The sequence below is a fragment of the Tympanuchus pallidicinctus genome, unplaced genomic scaffold, assembly GCF_026119805.1.
Source record: "Tympanuchus pallidicinctus isolate F22 unplaced genomic scaffold, pur_lepc_1.0 scaffold2, whole genome shotgun sequence".
NCBI lineage: Eukaryota > Metazoa > Chordata > Aves > Galliformes > Phasianidae > Tympanuchus > Tympanuchus pallidicinctus.
This window is the reverse complement of record NW_026294721.1, coordinates 53,996,949-54,024,162: the sequence shown is the minus strand read 5'-3', so window position 1 is coordinate 54,024,162 and position 27,214 is coordinate 53,996,949. Positions and strand designations below refer to the sequence as shown.

The following is a 27,214-nucleotide window of genomic DNA, read 5'->3' as shown; positions in this document are numbered from 1 at the left end:
TATAAGTAGGTTTGTAAGTAGACAATTAAGTTTGAACATACCTTTTTCCCCTATTCTCGGTGATCTTTCTAATCTTCTGTAACTGTTTTAAATCAATAGCAAAGAAGTTACCTACATTTTTTTTGTGCAGAAATTGCAGATGTTCTAGCCTGGCGTATCAAAAGGTAATAACACCAGATCTTCAATTCAACTGTTGAAAAACTGAACTGGTTTGTTAGTTTTTGTGGAGCGTATCTCAGGTTTCTATAAAATCTGAGTGTTGTTGTTTTGAAGTAACACGTATGGAAGGTATAATTCAATTGATTTTGGTTTATAATGTTGATAGTTGACAGAAGGTATCCCAAATGTGTCATGTAGTTCCCAGATAATTGATCAAATTTCTTCAACAGTTGAAATGGAGTCAGAGTTTACTGCAATAAAGTTCTATTAATATATAGGCAGGTGTACTGACAAAGATGGTGGAAGGATTTTTAAGGAGCATATTTCTATAACATGCATTTGCTTATCAATTAAGAAGATGAATTTAAAATCTCCAGAATCACACCTACAAGAACTTAGAAATCAAAAGGCAAAAAATGACTTCAAAGCGATTTGGAGACAATAGCTGTAATTCCTCCCATGACCTAATTTTCAAATTAATTTCTTATGAAATGGTGGCTTGTCATTTAAAAGGAAAGCAGCAAAAAAAAAACTATTTTGCACTACTTGCAATTTTACAGGGACTTAAAGTTTTATGCACTGACATCCAGTATAAATTTTTAAAGACATATATATAACTAATTTCCATTTCTAATAAGAATTAGTTGTAGCTTTTGCAAAAAAATCCCATTTTGCATTGACAATTATGTTAAGGGAACAATATAATGATAGTTGGGTTTTAGAAGTGTTTCAAACTGTTGCAGCCTTAGACACGTTTTTATAATCTTCCTTTTCTAGTGATATTCTAGTTCACCTATAAGTGCCTGTTTTTTCCAGATGACTAATGGCAAACAAATTGGGCTCTAGCTCATAGCATCTAATCCACCCAAATAATCTCACGGAGCTTGCCTTTTGATGCACTTCTCTCTGTTGTTTCTTCTGATTATCATACTGTCTCCCACAGTATTCTGCTGGAATTTGGTGGCCATGGCATAGGCAGGTGCACTTTTTGCTGGGTAAAGAACTCACTGGATGGCTGGGCCCAGAGAGTGGTGGTGAAGGAGTTAAATCCAGCTGGCAACTAATCATGAGTGATGTTCCCCAGGGGTCGGTACTGGGGTCTGCACTGTTTAATATTCTTATTGATGACCTGGTTGAGGGGATTGAGTTGCAACCTTGGTGAATTTGCAGGTGACAACGAGTTAGGAAGAAGTGTTGATCTGCCAGAGAGTAGAATGACCTCACAGAGGGTTTTGGACAGACTGGATCACTGGGCTGAGGTCAGTGGGATGAAGTTTAACAAGACCAACTAGTAGGTCCTGCACTTTGGCCACAACACCTCAGACATCGCTGCAGGCTTGGGGCAGTGGCTGGAAGACTGTGTAGAGGAAACAGACCTCGATGGTCGATGGTCCTGAACGTGAGCCAGCAGTGTGCCTAGGTGGCCAACAAGGCAAATGGCATCCTGGCTTGTATCAGAAATGATGTTGCTAGCAGGAGCGGGGAAATATTTGTACCTCTGTTCTCAGCACTGGTGAGGCCACTTCTCGAGTACTGTGTTCAGTTTTGGGCTACTCACTACAGGAAACACGCTGACGCCCTGCAATGTGTCCAGAGAAGGGCAGTGAAGCTGGTTGAGGGGTCTGGAGCACAGGCCTTATGAGGAGTGGCCAAGGAAGCTGGGATTGTTCAATCTGGAGAAGAGGAGGCTTAAGGGAAAACTTATTGCTCTCTAAAACTACGTGAAAGGATGTTGTGGTGATGTAGGGATTGAGTTCTTTTCCCGTGTAACTAGTGACAGAAAGAGGGGGAATGGCCACAAGTTGCACCACAGGAGATTCAGGCTGGACATTAGGAAAACATTGTTCTCCAAAAGAGTGGTTAGATGCTGGAGTGGGCTGCCTGGAGAGGTGATTGAATCACCATCCCTGGAGGTGTTCAAGAAAAATTTAGATGTTGTACTGAGGGACATGGTTTACTGAGAAATATTGGTGATAGGTGGATGGTTAGACTGGATGACCTTAGGTCTTTTCCAACCTCGATGATTCTGTGATTATCTTTAAAAGGATGCAGTGTTTGTGATGCACCAGGTGATGGTGAATGTTTATACGGAAGAAAGCTAAAAAGTTAAGCTAAAATGCAATAAACCATCTGTTTTTTGAATCAGGTTGAATCAAGAAAAATCAGTTGATGTTTCCTAAGACTAAGAGGTAATATGTCTTTTTATGTGTATAGAGAAGCTTCCTAAATGGGCTCCTGATTGCAGCTCACAACTCGCAGAGCTGCCATAGAAGAAGAGAATGTTAATGAAATAAAAAAATTAATGAGATAGATTATGGTCGAGCAAAATTGTTTTGCTTGTAGTACTTTTTTACTGGCTGTTTCATAATCTTTTAGCTGGTGGTGGGGGAAAAATTTAGCCATGACACACCATTCCCCTAATTTTGTTTTTCTAATACAGACTTAAATGGAGACAGCTGGCCCTCGCATAAAGCTGTTTTAAAAAAAATAAAATAAAATGAGAGAACTAAGGAAACAAACGTCAAAAATAAAAAAAAGAATCCTTAGTGAATAGCTAATTGAATCTACTGTTGAAATATGACCTGGAATTCAACTCAGTTGTCTGTTTTGTGGTGTAAACTGTCATAGAAAGAAAGAAAGTGTTGATGAGAGTTGTGTGTGTGTGTTTGTCTGTTAACAGTATTCCTACAAAGCTGACCTCAACCAGTATGTGGGTTCTGCGTTATCTCTATTCATTTTTCTCACTGCATACCCATTGCTTAATTATGCAAAAGTGCTCTGTTTAAAGTTTTAAACTGTATATTACCAGAATTTTTTTTTTCTCCTGAGAAGGATGTATTTGTGTCAGTTTTAACTGTTGTGACAAATTTAACTGCTTTAAATATATTAACAATAGACATGTAATGAACAACAGTGGATGCTTTTAAAATACTATTAGGAAAAACCTGTTGAAACTTCTGCTATTTTGCTGCATATGGCGATCTATTTCTGGTGACAGTTTTTTTATGAAATTGAATTATTGTAAGCATCTCTTGATAAATTGGTGTGTAGATTCTGTTTCCCTGCTTAGATTAGGTTTCCTTTTCTATTTGTACATAAATTGTTGAACTTTCTGAAATGTGAAATTGCAAGGTACTGTTAGAAAGCATTTCTTATTGACGCTCTGTAAAATCTCTCCCCTGTGGCATTATTGATATATAAACCAGAAAAATAGGAAGAGTTTATCAACATTCCCCACTACAAAAAAGACAGGGATCTCTTGGAAAGAGTCCAGCGGAGGGCCACAAAGATGGTGAAGGGCCTGGAGCATCTCTCCTACGAGGAAAGGCTGAGTGAACTGGGTCTGTTCAGCCTTGAGAAAAGAAGACTGAGAGGGGACCTGATCCAGGTCTATAAATATCTAAGGTGTGGGGGGCAGAATGGCAAGGACGGACTCTTTTCAGTGGTGAGTGGAGACAGGACAAGGGGAAACGGCTGGAAACTGCAGCATAGGAAGTTCCGCACAAAGGAACTTCTTTACAGCGAGGGTGATGGAGCGCTGGAACAGTCTGCCCAGAGAGGTGGTGGAGTCTCCTTCTCTGGAGATGTTCAAGACCTGCCTGGATGCCTACCTGTGCAACCTGCTGTAGGGAACCTGCTTTGGCAGGGCGGTTGGACTCGATGATCTCTGGAGGTCCCTTCCAACTCCTACAATTCTGTGATTCTGTGATTCTGTGAACATGATAGCAAGAAGCTAAAGATTAGATGAATGATGCAGTAAATATCAATGTTAGAGTTGTGAACTGGCATCAGACAAAAATGAGCAGCCTTTCTTTTTTATCTAAAAATATCTCACTGGCAACACTGGTTACACTTCACAGTCACAATTCAGTCTTAAATTAAAGTTCTTTCTCAGCTCATTTGGACAAATTAGCTACTGATTAATTAGTTAAAATTAATATGTGGAACTATTTTATATATTTACATATGTACACATATATATGTATATTTATTTATTTATATATGAAAAACTTGGCCATGAAACACTTCAGTTTCTGAGAAATCCTGGTGACCAGAGTTCCCATGCTGAAAGATACATCTGTTTATCTGCGAACATGTAGTCTCTAGGCTTGAAAGAGGTGCATGTTTTGGTATTTCGGGAAAACGTAATTGGAGAAGAGGGCAGCTTACAATAAAGGTGGCTGTCAACTGTGAGTAAAAAGATCTGATAAAGAAGCCTTTGGTAATAGGAATTTTCTAGATTGGAAACACAGCAGGCAAGTAGGGGGCAGATTGGAGGTGCTGGTCAAGTGTTCCACTGCCATATCTGGAGTTCTAATAGGCATGGAGATTTTTTTATTTGTTTATTTTTTTTACCATACAATGTAGTAAATGACAGGGAGAGTCATCAAGAGAGATGTCATATTAAATTATTTAGACTGTTTATAAAATATGGAATATCAGTATGCGTGGAAGCTGAAGGATGGGAACAAAATTATAGTGGTATGAGTATGCAACAAGGCTTACTTAGAAATAGAGCAGGGCAGGCATTTCACAAGCCATGTCTAAACAGAATGAGAAACTGGTTGGAATGGATGCAGTAATGAAAAGAGAAGATTCAAATTAAAAATGAAAAGTCATCTATGCCCTCTTGAACAGAAAGCTGTAGATATGAGAAGGGTACCAACTGGAGGTAAAATAGGTTATAAAATTGTTATATGTTGTAGACACAGTCTGGCCTAGGACAGTGTCACAGGCCTCATAACACATCTTAAAGACAAGTAAATTTCTAATAGGAGGCACTTAAGGTATTGTATGTTTTTCCTGGAAGATATCTGATGACGAGGTAGAGATGGGCAATGTAAGAGACAGTGCTATGTTTGGTTAGAATTGAGGAAGGAAAATGAAAATCAAAAGGATGTATATGAAAGTAGAGAATATAGAATTGGAAAAGCTGAAGAAAAGGAAGGGAAAGAGGAAAAAAAACAAAAATGCCCTAAAGCAGAGGTGATTAATCAAATACTAAGAAACTAAGACTAGAAATGGATTTTAAACTTGGAAAGGTAAGGCTAAGGGTTAACTTCTTCCCTGACATAGACTCAACTTCTTTTGTTCCTTCCTCAGATACTTCAAAACTGTAAACAAGATGTGAGTGATTTAGTAGCTCTCACTGGAGTTATTTCAGCTGCATCCTGCCATGATCTCTTTCAAATGAGAATCTAATAACTCCTTGGAAAGAAAAAACACAAAATTTACAGGAAAAAAAAAAGATCAAGTGATTTTGAAGCTGTTGTGGCTTGTTTAAAAACAAGTAATCACCAAACTTCTCATCAAAACATTTTATTCTGAATTAGTCCACCTAGAATAATCTTCTTTTTCCGATTAAGTTTTTTTCGCACATACTCGTCCTGTAACTGCAAATGATTCTCTTGAAGAAAGCTGCTATGAATGTAGTATGGACTTGAAAGATTAGCTTTCACTTTCTGGTCTTCACACTTATTTTCCTGCGCTAAATCAAGCTTCATAAATGTTCTCACACAATAAAAAGAAGCTTGTGGGCTGCAGAATTTACATATGCCATACCCTAAGTTTTAGACTCCTGTGTAAGAAGTGTAGTTCAAATGTCTGCAGTATTTAGTAACTCATCTCTGTTTACTCTTGGATACATTGTATCTGTCATTCTGTCTGGGTTTCAGTAAATAATCAATTTCTTACATTTTCATTGGCATGATTTCTTTTAGAAAATTACCCTTTCTGATATGTAGTATAAAGGGAACCTTTTAATTTTTATTTTTGGAGTATTCTGTATCATTTCACACTAACCCAGCTGAATGGAAATGTTGCAAAAATTACATTAAAATATATAATTTGATGGTTCATTTCCTGAAATTATTATGTGCCTCAGAGGTAATAATGATCACTCAGGTTTGCATTTATCTATTCAGAAATAAGACAGGAGACATCTCAAGACAGTGAGGGTTAATCTAGAACTCAAAGAGGAATAAATAAGTCATAACGCAAAAATACCAGGACTGGCATTGTCTGTCCAGGCAAAATATGTTTCGATTTAAAAAAACTTAAACATCAACCACTTTATTGTTTACAGTTTTAATATATAAAGCACTCAGAGCTACCTTGTGTTGACAGTGGCTGTTGTATTGGTTTATTTCTCCTATTTGTGTTTTGTTGCCCATTGAAAGCAAGGCACAAAGCCTGCTGATACAAACTCTGTTTAGACCAAATTGTTTCCTTCTCAGATGTTCTTCTGTTTGTTTTTCGTATGTGGTATTGAATGGGGAAAAAAGTAACCAAAGATGCTTATTCTTGCAAATAGGGGAGATAATTTGGACAAATACCTCTTTTCTTTAAGTACTCCAATAATATGCATGTGATACATGTGAATGTTGAACCATTCTTTTGAGATGTGAAACCAAAATCAGCAGAGTTTAAACTACTGAAGCTAAGCGCTTGACTGAGTGTGTTTCTTATAGGATTTAGATGCCATCCGTGACCTTATCTGAAATGTAAGCCTTTTAGGGGTAAAGCCCATCTCAAAATGTTTGTATAATCAAATAGATACCTTTCGATTTAGGATTTTCTAGCATTCTCATCTAGGAAAGAAAATATCTGTTTTTGCAAGGTGCATGAAGCAAACCTCAGCAAAGAGTTGAAAGCTCTTAAGTTGCTCTTCTGCTTGCTCAGTGGCCTTATGGTAGTGCAAAGTGGAAATTTTATTCAGACTATCAAATTGCAGTTGCTATAGTTGTGTCACCAGTGTGATGATGATGGCAGAGAATACCAGACTCTGAGATTTGCTGTACCTATCAAAACTGAATTTTTCCATTAGTAGAGTGCTTTGACTTTTTAAATGTATGTTCTTCCAATAAGAAATTTAATTATTTGTTGGAGAAAAAGGGCATTTTCTTTACTGTTGTCTCTTTCCTAAATTTTAACTTTCATTTTGCCATGCTGTTTTAAGGTCAAACTGACATGTAGATTGAGGAGGATAACTTACTGTCAGAATGGGTTCTGGTGGACACTGTTCATACAAACATGTGTGACCGTGTCTGTTCATGGAGTGTTACTGAAGGAAGCATGGAGATTACTAGGAGGCACTCATTGCTGGTATTTTACCAGCAGTAAACAGTGTGCCTTTGCGCATGTAAGCCTCACGTTGGAGGAACAGCAGCAACCTTAACATGCTTGCCTCAGTTATAGAGACATCTGCCACATCTGGTCATTGCAGCAGTAACATATCCAGCTGAGTGTCTTATCATTTTCACATTTTAAATATATTCTATGCCTTTTAGAATAACACCAAATTCACATCCCACTTCCTGCTGCTTTCTTTTCCTCCTGACTGCTTTTCTCTTGGCATTGCAAGCCCTTCTGACACAAAATACTGAGTAGGCAATTTGCATTCAGGAGAGCAAAGATTTCATTATTTGAATTTGTTAGTGATGTACTTTATACAGAAGAGCATGTTTGCCTCATTTTCCATAGGTAGTGAACCAAAGCCTATTGTCTACTGTACATTATGATGACAGCAAGTGTGCCTTTATGTGATCTTTAATATTTATTTTATAAACCAACATTATGAAGGCTGAAACTCTGTCATTTCTATTTATACTGTATTTGTGCTTTGGGATAAAAAGGAAAAGCATCTGCATAGAAAAGATGTATGAGGACAGTTCATACACTGAAATTTTTCATCTTAGGGGTACAAAATGTGTTTTATAAAAAGCATCAAGAAATCTTAATCCTGTTTATGCTTCAGAAGTTCCCTTGGGGGTTTAAATTTTTCTAAGTGTGGAGACTGAACTCTTTATGAAAACATTAACAGTTGGGAAGGATTTTCACATTTTATGAAGTGAAATCGTTTGATTTTATTCAGAATGAGATTGTATAGAGTGGCTCATATTATTGCTTTTATGCAGTAATGTTCTCTACAGAAGTTTAATACAGGTGTAAATGTCATTTCTGGGAAGAAACACTATGATCTGCCCTTAATTGCTTCAGCAAATGAAAATATTTTAATGATAAAGCAATTAAAACTGTCATAATAATTAGCTACTTACTGAATTTTCTAAGCTGCTTGGTATAAAAAATTTCTTCTCCTACCCCTTAAATTATTTCTCTTTGAAAAAAAAAAAAAAGAAAATGTTATTTACCTTTTACCTGCGCAAGAATGATGAGTAACTTGTATTACATTTTTTTGTTTTCCTACTTCACAGGACTGTTTTTAAAGAAAATAACCAAATATATGATTGAGTCTTTCTAGATCAAGTTCAAGTAGTCTGGTTCAAGTAGCACAGTACACCTGGAAGAATAATGTGATTGCTGTAATAGGAAAAATGACAAAAAAAAAAAAAAAAAAAGGAAGAATAGGGAAGATACTATGCATGCCAAATGCTAGGTCAGTAGTATACTTTCATTTGTCAAATGTTTTGTTTCCATTGGTAAGCATTATATTCATACTGTTATTTGCACTATTCAAGTAGTAGTTTATTATAATGCTCATTTGGAAAAGATGTGTTTGAGAGACTGTGTTTTGATTAACTTCACAGGCAGAAGGATGAACTTAATGCTTGCATTCCTAAAAAAACCTTAGACCTAAGCATGAAAAACTTGTGAGAATTATCTTAAGGGGGAGAGTTTCAGGCTATGGTTTCAGTATCCGTTTTCAAATGGTATAGCACAGGTAAACAGAAGACTAGATGGAAGTCAAACTTGATCCTTTCCAAAAGGCAGCTTCCTTGAGGAAGCAACACAGCAGTGCTTACCTGTGGAAGAGATGTCTTAGAGAAGCCTTATCTGATAGCATGAGAAGGGGACTAATTCCTGGTATAGGTCAGATCTCAATTTTCCTAATTTATACTTTGTGGGCTTTTTTAATGTTTTTAATGACATTTTTTTCCCTTGGTAACGCTTATTTGTTTTCAAATTTTTCTAGGATTTATAATGAGCTGAAGTAAATCAGAGAGTAATGGGTTTGCAAAAGCAATGAGTACAGATAAATTAGTGCTGAAAAGAACTTGAGAACCTTACCAGGGATTCTTCTTTATTTTTCCTGAAGGGATCAAAACTTATAAAAATGCCAGTTCAACTCTCCTATGATTGCTTTCAAGTGCAAGCACCAACCAAGAACAAATAAGTTCTGTTTTCACTAATCAATCTACTTGTCTCATCGAAATGTTTTGGTTCCGTTTTCAAGTCCTGACACAAAACTTCAAGAGAACATTGGCAAGGAACTTAAAGTCTAAGCCTGAGTTTTCCATCAGTATGCAGGTGGCAGTAATGCACAGTTTGCGTAGGGCTTATCTTTATCTCCTGTTTTGATTGTCGGCTGTCTGTCTGGACTAGCCTGCAACTGTGTACTTGCATTGCAGCTAAACTGAAGCTGAGCCTGCATTACTTACATTTAGTCTGCTTTATCCTGCCACGTATGTGTGCTTGGACTATTAGATCAGGACATACAGCTTGTGAAAGCGGGATCATCATTCTCCTTCATGGATTTTAGGTGATCATGGGTGATAGATAAGGCACAAATATAAGTGTCTATCCAGTTGGCTTGCATCACTGGGTACTTGCTATACCATACATATTTACAGTTTATTTCTGTTGCTCTTCAGAACTGTCAAGTTGGTTACAAATTGCTTGTACTATAAATTCCATTTTTCAGTTATTGATTTTCTTTTCCATGAATTGTTCATAATGTATTTATTTATTTTTTAGTGCTTCAGTGTAGGTGGTTTTTTCAGTTTCTATGCTCCGCTTCCTTATGAGATGCCTGTCTTGATGTTTCCAGTCATTATTTCTATGAGGAAACAATTGTGAGTAGTGAACTGGTGATGTGGTGTGGCTCTTGGTAGGATTTTCAGGGCGCTGCAGTAAAAAGTCTTGCATTACACAACTGTAAAGAAGATTAAAATGGAAGAAGAATAAGCTCTAGTGTTCTTCTTTGCTTACAAGAGCTCTGCCTAAGGAGTAGGAGAAAAGGTCACTTGCTTCTTCAAACAATATTTATATTTCTTTATGACTCTACTGCCCCAGTGATTTCTAATGCAGAAAACTCTTCCCTTCATCCATTTGAAAGGCTTCATCCCTTGAAAACAAGTGCAGTGAAGGGACTTGGGTGATTTGGAGCACAAAACGATAGTTTCTTTTCTATGCCCTCTGCCTTCACATCCAAGTCATTGAGGAATGGAGTATTTTTCAACTGCACACCTATTCTCCTGTTCTCTACAGTGCAGTTTGTACAGGATTCTTTCATCATTCAAGAACTAGTGTTAATTACCTCATGCAGTGGATAAAACATTTTGACATGCTGTGCTAGTATTGAAGTAAAAAGCACACCATAACACAAATGAATCTTGATTTTTTTTCCTTCATTAGCAACGACCTTCATCATGTCACATAGATCCCAGTGTTCTGCTACATGAAGCTCCTTCTGTTATTCATCTAAATTTTTATCAGATTTTCTGCAACCATAAAACAAAAGCACTGAAAACATTCAGCAAGAATGCTCTTCTAGAGCTTCCGATTATCTGTTAAAACATATGTAAAGACTAATTCAAGCCTAGAGCCAGCACAGTTCTAAGGGTTTTTCTCTGGAATGGCTTCATTGTTTCCCTTACCTCCCTATGCCATTTAATGCTTCTGCAGGCACAGCATGCTTCTGGCTCAGGTGTGTTCTGGTGTTGAGTCTGGGGCTGGCACATCTTCTGGAGCCATCTGCCTTTAAGACAAGAGGATTCAGAAATACTTGACTGAGCTAACCCATTGATGTACTTGCAGGGATGAATCCTACAATCCCCAGTATAAGAGCTGCCCCTACTCTTCCTGTATTTTAGTGAAGAAAATATAAAATAGCTCTTTTAAAAAATTCCTTGCCTTGACTCTGCTTTGAGACTTCAAACACTTAAGGAAAGTTAACTGAAAATGGAATTTTTTTTCACTTAGATGTTGAAATTTGAAATTCAGTGGAGAGAGTCAGGAGAGACCACAGTTGAAGTTACACAGGTACTGTGATAAACTCTGAAGTACCTCAGCAGAATATGAAATTGCTTTTCATCTGCTTCTGAGTTGGAACATGAATGAATGTGCACAGAGATAGACTACTGAAACAGAGGTGAAATAGTGTCCCCAAGGCTGGGAAGATGATGCCCTTCAACAGCATTTCCATATACGTTTGTCCTTCATTATTTCCCATCCTCTCTAAAAACCTCTCAGGATATATTTTATGTGTTATGACCAACGTCTGGATGTATGATTACCGTGAAAATTACAGCTATTCCTAATAGTGCTAATGAGAAGCTCAGTACTTTCTTTTCACATTTCAATAGTTTAGTGTAATGATGAAATGTGCCATCCTAAACTGGGATATAAAGTAGAATTCTTGCTTATATTAAGTTATTAAAAGTCCACCAATTTCTCATTTTGGAGCAGAAGCCCCAGGTGATATCTGCAAATGGGAAATATGTGTATTCCTAGTTTAGGTGGGCAGTGTAGAGATGAGCGATGAAGTATTAAAAAACCTGTAGAGATTTTTTTCTAGTTTATAATTGGAAATTAGCATTTCCGCAGCAAGTAGATTGATGTATTTTGTTTAATTTATGTGTACGATAATGGGCTCTGGTCATTTATAGTGAGAAAATCAGGAATAAAAGAGATAGTATGTATCAGATATTGACAAAATAACAAGCCACCAACTACCATATATCTCTAGTACTCATTTTGCACCTACTGGTTTCTATATGTAGCCTTATGGGCTTAGAAATAAAACAACTTTTGGTGTAGATTTGTTTGGTTAGATTCCAGGTGTCTTCTGTATAAAGATCGTGTATGTATTTTACAATGTTTCACTGCTTTCACTGTTTTTTGATATGAGCATGCAGATGGATATTTAGAGAAATGTAAAAACATCCATGATGATGAGAAACTGCAATCTTATCACCTTGGTTATTCTTCGCCATTTTCAACTGTAGTGTCATTCACTGTTTTGAAGTATAACAATGAAATGCTGATTAGGATACCAAATTTTTCAAGGTGCAGCAACTACAAAATTGGAAATAATTAAACATAGAATGGTCAGAATGTTCTTTTAAATGATACTATGGGGTCATCTACATGAATATCATCATTGGTTGTCTCACTTAATCAGCCAATCAGGATGAATACAAAGAGAAGTAGAGAGTAATTAAGATATACTGTCCTAAACTTTTTTTCGTAAAACTTTTACCTTTTTCAGAGGCTGCCACAATGATTACATTGATACTGCAGTTGTAGAAAATACCCAAGTGATTTCTCTGGTTGGTGTTGTGAAGGGATTATCATTCGTTCTTGTGTAGCTTAACTGCCCTTGTAGAATCCATCCAGTTCCTGTTGGAAGTGAACTGATCACCATTTGTACAACAGTGGGCTTCTGGCTTTCCACTGAAAGATGTGAGAATTGCAACTTCAACTATCCTTGCTTAGTTTGCTTTAAAAATGAAGTTAATATTTCCTTGTTTTTTTTTTGTTTTTGTTTTTGTTTTTGTTTTTGTTTTTTACATTTTCAATTTTTTTATTTATTGTTGCTGTGGCAAGTTTATGTGACTTGGAAGGGGTAAAGGTGCCATACCTTTCACCATGAACTTTGGTAAGCTTTCCAGATGCTGCTCAGAGGACCAGTAAGTTTGCATTAGCTCTTCCATGTTTTCTGACACACATATGAAGGTGTTCATCATCTGTCTTACTGGTTTGTTTTTTTTCTTCTTAATTTAATTGAGGTGATTTATTTGTCTCTGTTATTCCTGTGAAAGGCTTTATTCAGGAGTGATGAAGTGAAGGAATAACCACAAGCATTAATTATTGAATTCTTAGCTGTGTTTTCAGTTTCCCGAAGTTCTTTTATAATATAGAATTTGTAAAATATTGTAGAACTGATTTTGCTTGAATTGTGTTCTGATTTAGAAATATCTTTTTCATTTTTTTCCCAATGTTGCACTTGTTGAAAATTAAACAGAAGACTTGACAAATTATGCTGTGTTTAAAAAATAAAAATAAAAAATGCAAGCCCAAGTCCAAGGGTTTGATTTTATCTGATGGATGATGCTAAAATTTCAGAATGCTGCTTGTAGAGCTAATAAAAATATCTCTAAGGAAAAAAATATTTAATTGCCTGCTGCCAGATTTTGCTGGCTAACGTGTATGATCCCGGCCAAGCTGGTAAGTTAATTCAGCAAAAGACAGGCAGTGGTCCTTTTGGAAAGGAGAAAAGACTGCTTGGAGCTTTGTTGACACCCTCATCCCAATGACTGTCAAAGTATCTTCTAGGCCAGCCAGAATTTAGTTCACTTTAACTATACTTAATTATACCAATTTATTATGCTGGTTTCATGCATTCTTCCAGGAGAAGAAAGGAAATATCCTGAGAGTTTGTGAAGGGAAATAATCACCTTTCTTTGTGAAAAAAGCTCTATATTTTTGATAGGCTGCTGCCAGGAGTTATAGTGTAGGGGGATGCAGGTGCAGAAACAAGGGATGGTATACCAAAGAGATGGAATCAAAAAGCCCAGTGAGGGATGTCCATATTCCTCTCTCTTGCATTGTCGACTACTTACAACAATGCAGAATTGTCTGTAACAAACGACGGTGAGAAACAGCATTATAGCACGTGCCAGTCCTGTGAGAAAATAGTACTCATCCCTTCAAAACTTCATCCCTTTTTGACCAGTACTCTTCGCTGCATTCACCAGTACAAAGTTATCTCTCATGGGAGCTGTCATAGCTGAAGGGGAAGACTTTTATCATTTTTCCTCTTCGGACATATCTGTCATTTGCATTCTGGGCTTTGTTTCAAAGACAATTGAATAAAGATAGTGATCACTGTTTGTGCAGCTTACTGTGAATGGAAACCTTCCCCTTTGCTACCAGCCAATGTTATCTGCTTTTAAATGTCAGGCACCCTTCAGTGTGCACAAAAGCAAGGATGAGATAACACTGCCATTTGCCTATGCTGGAAACAGAGGAATGGCTCCAGGAGCTGGGTAGCAACACTTGCAGTGGAAAGCCTTGAGACAACACCCATCCAAATTCCCCTTAAAGTGAGCTTCATAACACGATCTGTTCTGTTGTCAGTTGTACTGAAGTTGTGACATGAGTCTTAAAACAGAGAAATCTCGGATTAGTTACAAGTTTAAGACTAAAGAAGGTCTGTATTCTAGGCATTTGCTTCTCCTTGTATTTCAACTGCTCTCAAAGTGTCTCACTGCTTGTTCAAGTGCATAAGACAGAGTACTTCTATTGAAAACAAAAACAAATGAAACCCACTCCACTCATGTTAAATAAAAACAAACAAACAAACAAAGACATTCTAGTGATGCCAGTGAGTTGATTGATTTTTCATCCATCACCTCATCCCTTTGTTTCTCTTTATCTTTCTGCCAGTATTCCATGAATAATTCTGTGACACCTTTCCTCTTGATACATGTATGCCTTAAAAAGTTTCCAAGTTTTTACATGTCAGGTATGGAGAATGTTAGCATGGACAGTAATACGTATGCTAATACAGGTCTCCAATGGATTTCTGGCCCTGAATGTAAAGGAAGGAGGGTGGCCTTGTACTAATAACACAGAAGAGTAAGAGTCCTAAGTCAGGTGATGCTAAAATTCAAAGACTGCACCATATCTGTATGCGCTCAGGCATACTTTTTGAGCCTTCTACTTTCAAAATCCGTAGGTGTGCTTAGATCAAGCCTTTTGCAGCAGCAATACAGGCTAGAAACTGCCATTTCATGCAAATTTTATCTTCCTAAGAAAAACCAAAACTTTTACTCCAAAAGCTGATGAGGTATTGCTAACTGTGTTAGGAATATATGGGAGTCCAGTTCAGTTATATCGATTTAGAAGGAGCATTGGGAAGCAAATTATAACACATGCTTGTTATTAGTTGTATGTTGTTAACAATGCTCTTCCAACACAGACTTTGCAAAATTGGTAAGTAACATTATTGATTATTCTTATGTAAACTACATTTAATGTTTCACAGAGGTTCTGAATTCTATTAAAATTTAATAATCTGACTAAATTTTTAATAAATTCCTTAAAGCTACATTTTCAAATGTCTTCTTTTCATTATCAAGTTGTTTCAACTTTGAATAAATTAAGGGTACAGGTCATAACATTACTGTTAAATGGAAATAATTGTGCTGAAAGTACTACTATTGTTTACAGCTCAAAATTCAAATATGCGCAGCTCAAAAGAATTCAGACATCAGATGTCAAATCAAATCAAATCAAAAGCCATATGTTTTGAATGAGATGTTCTCTTCCTAAACTTGCATCATTTTGCACAATACTGCTCTTACCCTTATTTGCAGCCTTAAACTGGCCTAGTGTTGCAAACTAGAAGCAATTACAGCAACTCCAAATATTCAGGTAATTCAAGTAGAGTTCCTGGAGTAGTGAATATAACAACCAGAGAATAAACAACTCAATAAAGCATTTAATTTTTATATGACTATCTAATAAAAGAAGAAAAAAAAGCAAATTTAAAAGGTAGGGGAACTAATTTCCTCTTACTGAAAGAAAGATGAGGCTTTTTATAGAGGATAAAACTTCTGGTGGTGCATTGTTCACAAGTACTCGTGGATCAAGAAGCAACGCAACAACAAAGGCATTGTAAGTGACAAACAGCTCAGTGCTACTACTGAGTTTTACACACTCCTTCCTTCTGGGTGCTGGAATACAAATAAATATTTAGATGTATTTTAAATATGATCCAGAGATCTGGTCTTCATGTTCAACTGTACTGAACAATTCTCTTTCCTTTGCATCTGGCCTTAATTTGCCAATTGTTTAGTTTTGCTCTGATATAATACATTGCATAATGGGGGAAAGGAGGGAGGAGGAATGTTTTGTTCTGTAAGAGTGCAGTACAGGAATGCTGCTGTGGTGTTTTGGTCAAGTTAGACTAAATATTCTGATTATTTTTTGAATGAGTTATTTACAATCAAAATCAAAAACACAGAAGAACCATGCTAGCTTAGTCTGAGAATTTTCCTGTAGGTGGGCTACTTGTACAGTATGATAAAATAATATGTTTCTGCTGTGGCACTGTGTGATTGAATATATCAAGTAAGAGCAAAGCAATTAGGTTAGCTTACCCATTAATTAGTTTGTTTTCTCTTTTTTTGATCTCTGAAGTCTTTGTTAAAAGAATATTGAACACGTGCTTTTAGAGGGGTTTAATTTCACTCATTATAATCCTGGTGTTCATACTGCAACGCTTGCCTTCTAAGTGAAACCTGCCTGAATGAATACAAGCCATCCAGTAGCTTGAGAGGAACCTCATAAGGAACTCATGCTCCAGAGGTCCCACAGCTTATAGGGTTTCATCTGTTTATGTAGCTGAGAATTTGTTTTTAATAATTTATTGGCTTCTCTGCCAGTGGTATTTTGCAAGTGGATATGTTGAGTTGTGTCATATTCAGGGCAGAAGTGGAGGCTTTGGAAGGCTTGTGGTCCCTGGAACATGTGAAGCTTCCAGTCTCTTGCATAAGGTGACAAGTGCCTGGATAAATACTATTTACTTCTACTTTGTTGCCTGGCACTCTCCAGAGATAAGATCCAAATATTACTTTTGCTCCAAGTGATCTTTGATAGTTTTTTTTTTTTTTTTTTTTTTAGGCAGTTACCCTGAAAGGATATTTCTTTATTTCCTGTGTTCCTACACTTTGGTTAGGATTATTTTTGACTAGAATCCAGAAAGTTTGTTGTCTACGGTTTATGGGCTGGTCCGGCCTGGTTCTGTGACCAGCAGGGCGGAGGGATCTGCGGATCCGTGCCTCTGGGAAAGGGGAAACAGGGGACCCCAAAATACTTGAAAACAACAGCACTAAGCTGAGGTGGAACAAATGATTTTACTAAGTATAGTATTCGTAAAATACAATGAGAGAGAGTCTGTCTGAATTGTATAGAACTCACCACAATGCTGGGGTGAGAAGTGCGGTCCAGCTGAGTGACTGAAGAACAGACGGCGAAGCGCAGACGGTGAAGTGCAGACAGTGAAGAGCAGGCAAAGAAGCAGGATCAGGTGCCCTTGCAAGGAGTTATATCTCCTTGCTGACTGCAAAGTCTCCTGGGGAAATGTAGTTCTCTGTCGGACGAACATTCGGCAGATATCAAATCCCACCCCCCAGTGCATTACATGATGTTATGGTGTGGAATACTGATGACCAAAAATCACAAAACCATGACAATTTGTCTTAAATTTAATTGTGAGAAATGTACATACTATTTGCTAGTGTTCTACTCTGCCAGAAGCTGTTAATCATGACACAACAGATTATGCATCAGTGAATCGACTGGAAGAGATATTTTTTTAATAGATCTCACTTGAGAATGCCATTCTTCATTAGAAGTTTGAAAATTTCCCCTTGATAATTCAAAACAAATAAATATACAGGCATGTGCAGATAGTCACTTAAACACGAGTATTCAATTGGCAAGAAAACACTTTTTGCAACCACTGTGCCAGGAACTGCATGAATTTTATTAGCAAACTTTACTAAATAACTGGTATATTTAGTTAGCGTTCATGCTGAATTTCTCTTTTTGATTTGTTACTTAGTTTTTAACAGATTTTTAAGTCACTGTGGCTGTTCAGTTGTTTGTCAGTGGAGACAACTTTTTTAAAGCGTTAATGTTACGTAATGTTATGTTGTGTTTCTTTGCTCTCTTTCAAAGAATGGAAATAGAGTAGAATGCACGTTCTGAGTTTCTTAATAAATCATGTCCCTAAATCCATTACATGCTTGCATGTGTTGGTCACAAAAGATTTAACAAAATCTTTTTCAACATTAGGATCAAACTATTTTATGTGGTAACATAACGTAGATGGAAAGTATCCAGATATCTTCTGAACTGAAACACAACTCTTTTCTCATTATTCTTAAAACCATTAAAGAGGACAGTGAGAAGTATGAGGGATAAATTTGCTTAATTTCTTCACTCAGAAAGCTGTGTTCATAATTGCTTATTATTTTGGGGATTGTGTGAAAATGTGAAGTGCTAATAATTAAATTTAGCTCTACTGGATGGAACCTTCTGATCCCACACAGACTTTTAATTATGTAGTTATCCTACCGGGCATTCCTTAAGTCAAGCAGATAAGATAGTATGACCTCTTGATCCTCTTCTTTCTACTCTCCAGTTTTTACCTGTGATTTCGTCCTCCAGGCATGCACTTTTTTTGCTAACAGAGGAATGTGTATGTCTACAGCATTATAACCTATAGTGTGTTTATTTAGATCTCTATCTGCTCTCAAGCACTGATGTAGCCTGAAGCCAGGACAATTCTTTATCTGAATCCAATCCAGAAAGAGTTCCCTGAGTCACTCCCTTGGGCTGAAGGTGCCTCAGGCTTGGGATGCAAAGCAAGCAATCTGAATGCTGAAGCTATACTAAAATACTTTGTGTATGTTAGTAAATATCAATTAGACTCTTAAAACCAAGTGTTTGTAAGGCATCCCTGTTGAAGCTTTCAACCAACTTAAGGTATAATGAATTATACCTTAATACCCTGATTGCTTCAGAAAAATTTTCTTAATGCTTAATCACATCATCAAAAGATATTCTCTTGATTTACGTAGTAGTACTGTGGTTGGGAACTTACTAAATATTTAAAAGCCAAGTCAGACAAAGTGAATGGCTTTGTCTTTTTTCTAAAGAATGAATAGAGTGACTTCTTGTACTTATTGGAAGGCAGTCATCACGTCCAATATCCATCCTAATTTTCCAGTTTTTTTTTTTTTTTTTAATACATTTATTAGCCTTCTCAAACTAAAAGTCTTATGATACATTTGCAGTCTCTCAAAGCAAATTCCAAGCATTTAAAGTGGAGAGCAAAGATGAGGAGAAACATTTTTATGTAGAAGGTGGCAATGACAGAACAAATATACTTTTCTCCCTTTCCCAACTTTATAGAAATTTGCTTGGCACGCTTGTATACCTGTCTTCTTTCACAGCTCGATCAACCTTGTGTTATTCTAATGCTGGGTTAGCTGAATGGGTAAGGAAAGGCACACATTTGGAGTGAGATTTGTTAAAGATGTTGAATACCTCTAGCTATGCTGGAACAGTGTCCAACAAGAATTATGTATGTTTATGCAGGTTGATTTATCCTTAGTCCAGATAAAAGGTAAAGCTTGTTTTGTTTATATCCCAATCAGAGATGTAATACAAGTTACTGCTTGCTTTTTTTTAATATGTAACTAAGCACGCTCACATATTTATGTTTCCTTGTTTGTTGTAATACTCTGCTTACTACCGTCCTGTTACCACTTGAAATTAAATAAGCCCCACTGGTCTTTTCCAAACAGCTATTTGTTTGCACATTATCTGATTACTGCTTTGCACTACATTATCTTATTTGTATCATATTTAAAATTTTCATAAGAGATTCCAGGAGGAAGAAAAGGACTAAGATCTCTAGTGTTATGTTTTTGTGTGCTGGATCTGGGAATGTAAACAGAGCTCTTGACTCCTGCAGAGAAAGAGAAGAAATGCTTGATGTGACCTTATATGAGCTATACTTTAGCAAGAGATGAAAAAATGGATTTTTTTTTTTTTTTTTTTTTTTTAATTTGACTTTATATGATTGCCAAGTTCTAGCCTAAAGGAGATATTTATGGCTGTGATATAAGCCTTTGAAAGAAAAGGAGTTATAATGGAAAAGACTTGACAGCCTTTTAACTTATAGAAGCACTAGCTATTATAGTTTGTGTGCACATTCATGTGTGGGTGCATAGTTTGATAACAACAGATACTGAATATCTTTTTTTCCAGAAGGCTGACCTTCAAGTGTCATAGCATCAGAGTACCAGTAAATGATATATGGTTCTAAAAGCTATTAAATTTCAGACAACAAGTACCTTATAACATAGTGTAGTTTAATTTTCTCAGTTGTCATTCCTTTAATTTTTGAAGCATTCTCTGTTAGAACAGAAGTAACATTGAGAAATTGCGTGAGGAGGCTGGACAAGGTAAAGTGTAAAGATTTGATGCCATAAAATGCTAATATGGGTAATTAGCCAAGTGTTTATGTTTGGGTTATGTATTCATTTTCTCAGTATTTGTGGAACTGAGTGTGGAATTAGGGAATTTTTATCCTCCTTGACTGGTGTTTGAGAAAGTTTAGATATCTAACAGCAAATTACTTGATATGCCTATTGTGATACTTAGATACATGCCTTCAAAACTTCAAATCTGTGTCTTGGTACTGCCAAATATAGAGCCTTCTCTTTTTCTGAAATAAATTTAATTGAATTCTTAAGCATTTAGGATACAACACATGTCTTACTAAGATAGGATAGTAAGAAATTACTAAGAGACTAAGATTCAGTTTGGGGTGTATGTAGGAACTGAAAGTAACGTAGGTCAGTGAGGAATGCTAGACTGTACTTTGAACTTGGTTTTCAAAGTGTTTGAAGTAGGAAGCTTGTTGTCTAAAAATCAGATATAATTGTTCCTATGTGTATGAGTGTGTTTTTTTTTTTTTTTTAAAGAGAATCCCTTTCAAATATTTGCCATTGATGAGAAACAGGAATTGCAGATGAGAAAAAAAGCCTGGATGGAAGGCTATTCACATCTATATGAAAAAGAATTTTAGGATATATTATTCTATAACCTTTGTATCAAGCTCATTTTTCTGGTATAAAATGCTATATGTTTCCTGATGGGACCCATTATAAACAAGTGAGTTAGGGTGCTGTTTTTTTGTTTGTTTGGTTTTGTTTTTTTGTTGTTTGTTTTTCTGAAATATTTATGAAGATTCAATATATATTATCACAGAATTGCAAGGCTGGAAGGGACCTACAAGATCATCTTGTCCAACCTTCCGCCCATTACCATTGCTACCACAAGCTACTAAACCATATCTTGTAGCTCCTCATCCAGACACCTGTTGAATACAGGGACAGTACTCCACCACCTCCCTGGGCAGCCCATTCCAGCTTATATATGCATTTATATATGTGTGTGTGTATAATTTTTATAACTTTACATATATACAATAAGACTATATACACACGTGATGTTTTTAGACATGAATACATAGTGTTTCGCACTGAAAATTGAAGACAATCATTTAAGACTTTCTCTGAGCTGCTACTTCAGAAGATATGCCCTCTGGGGAGAGAAGAGGTATGTTCAGTTCTTCTCATTAAGGCTGGAGTCCTTTGCTGGGCTTGTAGAGCCTTCATGATGCCTGCAGAGCTACATGTTCTCTGTTACGTTAAGCTGGTATCAAGAAGTGCAGACTCTGTGGGACTTAGGCTAACTCTGATGTAGCAACATCTTTTGTATTGCTGATGAAAACTAAGAAGATTAAACTCTGTGTAATCTGGTAATCTTTATGTAAGTGAAGTCCAAATTACCATAAGCTCTTCAAAACATTCATTTGTGGATCAGTAAGAAGGGAAAAATAACTAAAACTAGCTCAAGTTGCAAATCTGTGGGTCTTTCTCTTTTACAGTAAAAACCTTCAAAGATGCTTTGGAATAAGAAAACTATTCTTGTTTTACCTTCTTAAGGGAAAACAGCTTTGAAGCACAGTCATATCTGTTCCTGAGTTAACACACAGTTACATTGGATTTATGGAGACTATTAAAATGCTAAGAGTCACTGACTGATTATTTTAATGCTCTCTCACTATTTCATAAAAGATTACTTTCAAAATTGAACTGCTCTGTCTTGGTGGTATTGCCATTTTACTAAATGTGGATATTGTGTCTTATGATATATTTTTTTAATGCATTCAAAATGAAGAAATATGTTTATGATATTCAGTTGTATATACAGATAAAACAAGAAACAAGACAGTAAGCGCCGAATGCCACCAAGTTGCACAGATCTTCATTCTATTAAATTTACAAAATTGTAACAAATTTGCTTTGGCTTTTAAGATCTTATGATTATGTTAATTGTACTGACATTAAGTTTGCTTTTCTCAGTAACCATTTGTGATGATTCCGTGTAGACGAAACATGCATGTGTACAGTTCCCCAGGCTTCAGGTTTACCCTGCTTGAGCAATGTGAATTATGTTGTTGTCCTGTGGTGTCGATTGAAAGCCTAGGCAGAGTTTTAAGTACAACCTCTGTCAGACTTTAATCTTCATCAAATAGCAAATGAGAATCACTTATTATCTGGAAGAAAATTGAGAGCAGCTTCCTCCCAGTCTTCACAGTTGTAATTAATTTGCCACTTCACCCATGGTTCATATCAGAGTTTTCTGAAGTAAGTTGTCTTTTCTGTAGCCCAAGAGTCTGTCTGGGTTTCAAGCTTCAAGGCAAAGATCTCCACAGCTATGCTGAGGGGTCTGAAGTGACATCTATGTGGAATCATTCTTCAGGACACTTCTACATTGCTAACATCCACACAAAATCTACTTGCACTCAAACCATGCTAGGGAATCCTTGAAAGAGCATTAATTGAGTTATAATAATAATCGGGCCAAGATGTTTCATATGTGCTTTAATACTGTGGACTTCTGCTGCCTGGGAACATTTTGTGGTGTGGTTTGATTAACTACTAGAGGCCCCTTCTCCAGCCTCAGAGGCACAGGTTTTTTTTCTCTGCAAAATCTCTGCTGTTGCTTTGAGATGAATTGCAGTGGATTACCATAGTAATAGACCACCTGGACATTGTTAATAAAGAATTTGATGAAATATTAGTTCTAAAATGAATTTTAGATGAGCTTTTTCCTGCAGCAAGTAAAAGGAGTTGTATCGGATCGTGATTTTCTGTCAGAAATAAGTTGTACTCTGCTCAGGTTGTTCAGAGGTACCATATAATTCAAGCACTCACTGCGTGCCAGCTTTGAGCATCCATTTCTCAGTGGCAGTTGAGTTAGATTTTAAACTTACGTCTGTGAGTTGTGATGTCTTAGTATATAGCTCTTTCAGTATTTTAGTTCTGTATTTGAAAAGGCAGTCACTTTGTACCTTGAGCAGCATATCAGCATGTACCCCAATGAAGTCATTCAGATATCTTCTTGAGTTGAAATTAAATCTTGCTGAATTTCAAGATTTGTGGTTCATACTGAAACACTGCATTGCTCCCAAGTAGCAGAGGATGATACTTCTCCAAGACCACTATTTGTTTGTCCAGTCACATGGGAAGCTGCATATTGCTGTTGATGCCGAATTCTTCCTAGAATGTACTGTAAGAGACACCTTCATGAAGATGAGGCTTTGGTGGGTCTCGCCATGTGAAGATGCAGAATATTATAAATATTTCATCTCCCAGTCTGCAGGCATTGGGCAGGAAAAAAAGAGGACTTTGTTGTTTTGTATTACTCAAATAGCGTGCATTTTGGGCTTCATAAATTTTACTCAGGTGGAGATTTCAATAGTTTGAAAATGGCTTCTTTTTTTTTTATAGACACCTTAAGGGTGGCTTATATTGTGAAACTTCTGTTAAGAGATGATTTTTCTTTGCATGATTTATGCCTGAGGCTTCTTTAATAAAGGCTATGAATCAGTAATGGATTAATATCCCTCTGTCAACTGCACCTTTACCATTTGTTTCAGATTATTATTTTAAAAGATACAAACTATTCAATTCATAAAGTTGTTTATATATATTTCACAAATTAAAATGCTGTAATTTAATTCTAGTATCTGAATGTTGAAAACCCTAGATTAGAAAATTTTATTTCCATTAACCATCAGGGCAATCTATGTTTTTTTTGGTCAGTTTCTTGACGCGCTGTCCCGAATGTACTATTACATAGCGTGCAAAATATATATTAAAAATCTATAGAAATAATTCTGTTAGGTTTTTTTTTTTTTTTTTTTTTTCCCATTTGTTGGCATGGCATTAGGAATTGTTTGTTATAAGAAATCTTGTTAATCCTTTTTTTGCATGTGGTTATAGTGAAACTGAAGTTAACTTGAAAGAATATTGCACTTAGAAAAATGTCTTTGTTCTTTCAGAGGATGCCAGCACTTAAAATTCAGAATCAATTTTGTTGCATGAAAATTCAAATGGAATAGAAAATTGGAAGAATACATTAAATGTATAATCACAGAATCGGAAGGGACCTCTAGAGGTTGAGTCCAGCCCCTGTGCAATGCAGGCCCCCTACAGCAGGCTACACATACAGGTGTCTGGCTAGGTGGGTCTTGAATATCTCCAGAGAAGGAGGATCCACAACCTCTCTGGGCAGCCTGTTCCAATGCTCTGTCACTGTGAAGCGCTTCCTTTACACGTTGGTGTAGAACTTCTTATGCTCAAGTTTATGGCCATTTCCCCTTGTCCTGTCCCCACAGACTGCTGAAAAGAGGGTAATAGTAATAATAGTAATTGTTCTTACATATACTAATATCTTTGATTACAGTGAATTAATTTAGCATACATATAGGTGTCATGCATTACTGTTATAATCCTTTTGTAATTTACTCAATATAACATCATTGCACATTGTAGCCACTTTCTCAGATTTATTCTCCACTGAGATTTGTCCTTTTTTCCTACTGCTCAAAAATAAAATAGGTGCCAACATTGAGGTTGTGGTTACTTTCATGCCAGAAAAATCATTGGTCATTTTAATTACATTTTGTTCTGTCAAAATAATCTCTTTTTAAACTTTTTGGTACCGTACTGTTAAACTGTTGGCTAATTCTGACTGGTTTTGGCTGATTGAATCCATGACCTCTAGATCATAGAGTCATACAGGTGGCAGGGAATCTCTGCAGGTTTCTGCTTCATGCTTCAGCTCAAAGCAGGTTCAATTAAAGCAGGTTACTCAGGGCTCTGTCCCATCTTTAAAGATGGAGGTCCCGTACCTTCTCTGGTTCCCCATTCCTGTGTTTGGCAGCCCTCATAGCAGTAAGTGAGTAAATAAATAACATGATCCCTAATTGATTTCCTGTATTCTGGCTTCCATCGATTTCCTTTCATCCTGTTACTGCGCAGCCCCAAAGATTGTCTGGTCCCATCATATCCAAACCCTCTCACTGTGGGTATTCCTTGGTCCATTGAGACTCCCTTTTCTTTCACTTTGGAAAACTGAGCAGCCTTTCAGCCTTTTTTCATAACTTGTATGCTGCAGTACCTTGTTGGTCTTGTTGATCTGTACTACACAATGTCCAGCATAGCGAAGTGTGACACGTGCTCTGATATGAGAGAAAAATATGTACACAAAACAGGATTTCAGGTGTAAAAAGCAAAATACTGGTATTCCTTTACTTCTGAATCTTTCAAAATCTTTCTGTTGTCTTTAGTCTCAAATACAGCTTAATGTTGTTTTGTTTTGTGTTCTGCTTAAATAACTTCAGTGGTAACTAAATTTCAGAGAGAGCACAGATTAATTACATTTCAAATTCCAGTTTACAGAAGATTATGTTCATCTTACATCACTGGGCCAGGCTAGGAGAAGGTGTTTTCTTTAGTGATTTTCCTTTCTTTCTGAGTTTCTAAGTCAAAGCATATGGAAGAATGTGATTTAGCTTTTCAAAGTGCATACAAATTTGGTGATTATTCATTTTTTCATAAAGCTGAACTGAAAAACAGTAGAGTCATAGCAGCCTTGCCCATAGGATATTTTGTTACAAAATATCTTTCTTCTGAAGGGCTTGAGATAGCATGCTCCTAATTCCTGTAGAAAGAAATGAATTTCTAAATGCATATTTTATTGCTAACACCATATGGCCTTATGTATATATAAAGGCCATTTATGCTAGCAGGCTCAAGAAGTGAATATGTAGTGTGTCTTTTAACGTTACTTCTGTTAAAGCATAATAATTGCTGTGTTCTTTATTTTCATTCTCATTTCAGTGTTGATCTTTCTGTTTCCTCTTTTAAGGAACCTCTCTTTGAAACTGTCGAAGGAGGTAGAACAAGGAGAAGCCAGGTATCCCCGAATTAGCCAGCTGGCTGGCAGCCCATCTGTGGAGTGGCCTTTTACTGGTTTGGAAGAAGGCGGAGGCATTGAATCTTTGCCCTTCAGACTGATGCTGCAAGATTGCACAGCTGTAAAGACATTGCTACTGAAAATGAAGAGGGTTCTTCAGGAGGTAATTGCCCACTCATTTGATAAATTAATAGCTTTCTGCATTAATGAGCTAAGCAGCGAAAGAAGGTCAGAAGAGTTCATGAACTTGATGTCTCATACTATGTTCTGAATATATGGAGTTGCTGCAGAAATACAAATAGCCCTGCCTCAATGTGGCTAAAGTCAGAAAGTTTATGCAGTAGCAGAGTGTAACAGATGCTGCCATCTTGGTGCTCAGAGAATAAAGCTGCTCTTCAGCTTTCACCTAAAAGATGGTGGATTTATTTAGATCAAAACAAATTGTGTTGTCTTCCTCTCTTATTTTGGAATATTACAGTTTTCTTACTGCGTTTGTTAATCAGTATATAGTCACATGCAGTTTATTCAGAGAAGAGATTCAAAAGGAAAAAAATGTTCGAAGTAGAAGTACTAAAGCTGAAGGTTACTCTCCTGGGCATGTAAATGACAGATGAAAACAGATTTCTTAGTTCATTATATCATTTTTAAGAGTGTTCACTTGTCCTGTCCTGCTACATTCTTCGCCTCTCCCTTAGAATGCTGGTGTTTATTTGAATATCACCTTTTGCATTGTATAGAATTTTAGAATAAAATAAATTATAAGTTAATGGCAAGTTTTCATCTTGATGTCAGTGCACTGGAAGAGCACTCTTGTTCTTTGATATCTACAAAAATTACTATTTTTTTAATTTGTTTAATTCATAGACTTTGTAGAATAACATGTTCAGAGGATTCTATGGAGATGCAAACCCTCTGCTCAGAGCAAGGCTCCCTTAAAATTGGTTGCTCGGTGCCTTGCCCATTTTCACTCTTGCCCACTTTTCAGTACATTAGTGGGAGTACCTTAATGGGGCCTCCACTGCCTTTTAGGGCAACCATGCCAATGTTTAACTACATCATTGCAAGCTTGTTACTTAAGATATATTCAGAATTTCCACTGATGCAACTTCATCATATGAAGTGACATTTGGCTGAGACAAATAAAGCTTTGATAAGTTCTTTGTTGAATACAGAACTG

The 27,214-nt window shown here is 36.5% G+C and overlaps 1 protein-coding gene across 5 annotated transcripts in view; it reads left to right on the top strand.

Moving 5' to 3' along the window:
* CCSER1 (coiled-coil serine rich protein 1) overlaps window positions 1–27,214 on the top strand; it is a 617,512-nt gene that overhangs the window by 239,007 nt on the left and 351,291 nt on the right. For all 5 annotated transcript variants that reach the window (XM_052681483.1, XM_052681485.1, XM_052681486.1 and 2 more), the window contains exon 6: window positions 25,990–26,200. In XM_052681483.1, the coding sequence (XP_052537443.1) occupies window positions 25,990–26,200 (211 nt within the window). The remainder of the gene's footprint in view (window positions 1–25,989; window positions 26,201–27,214) is intronic.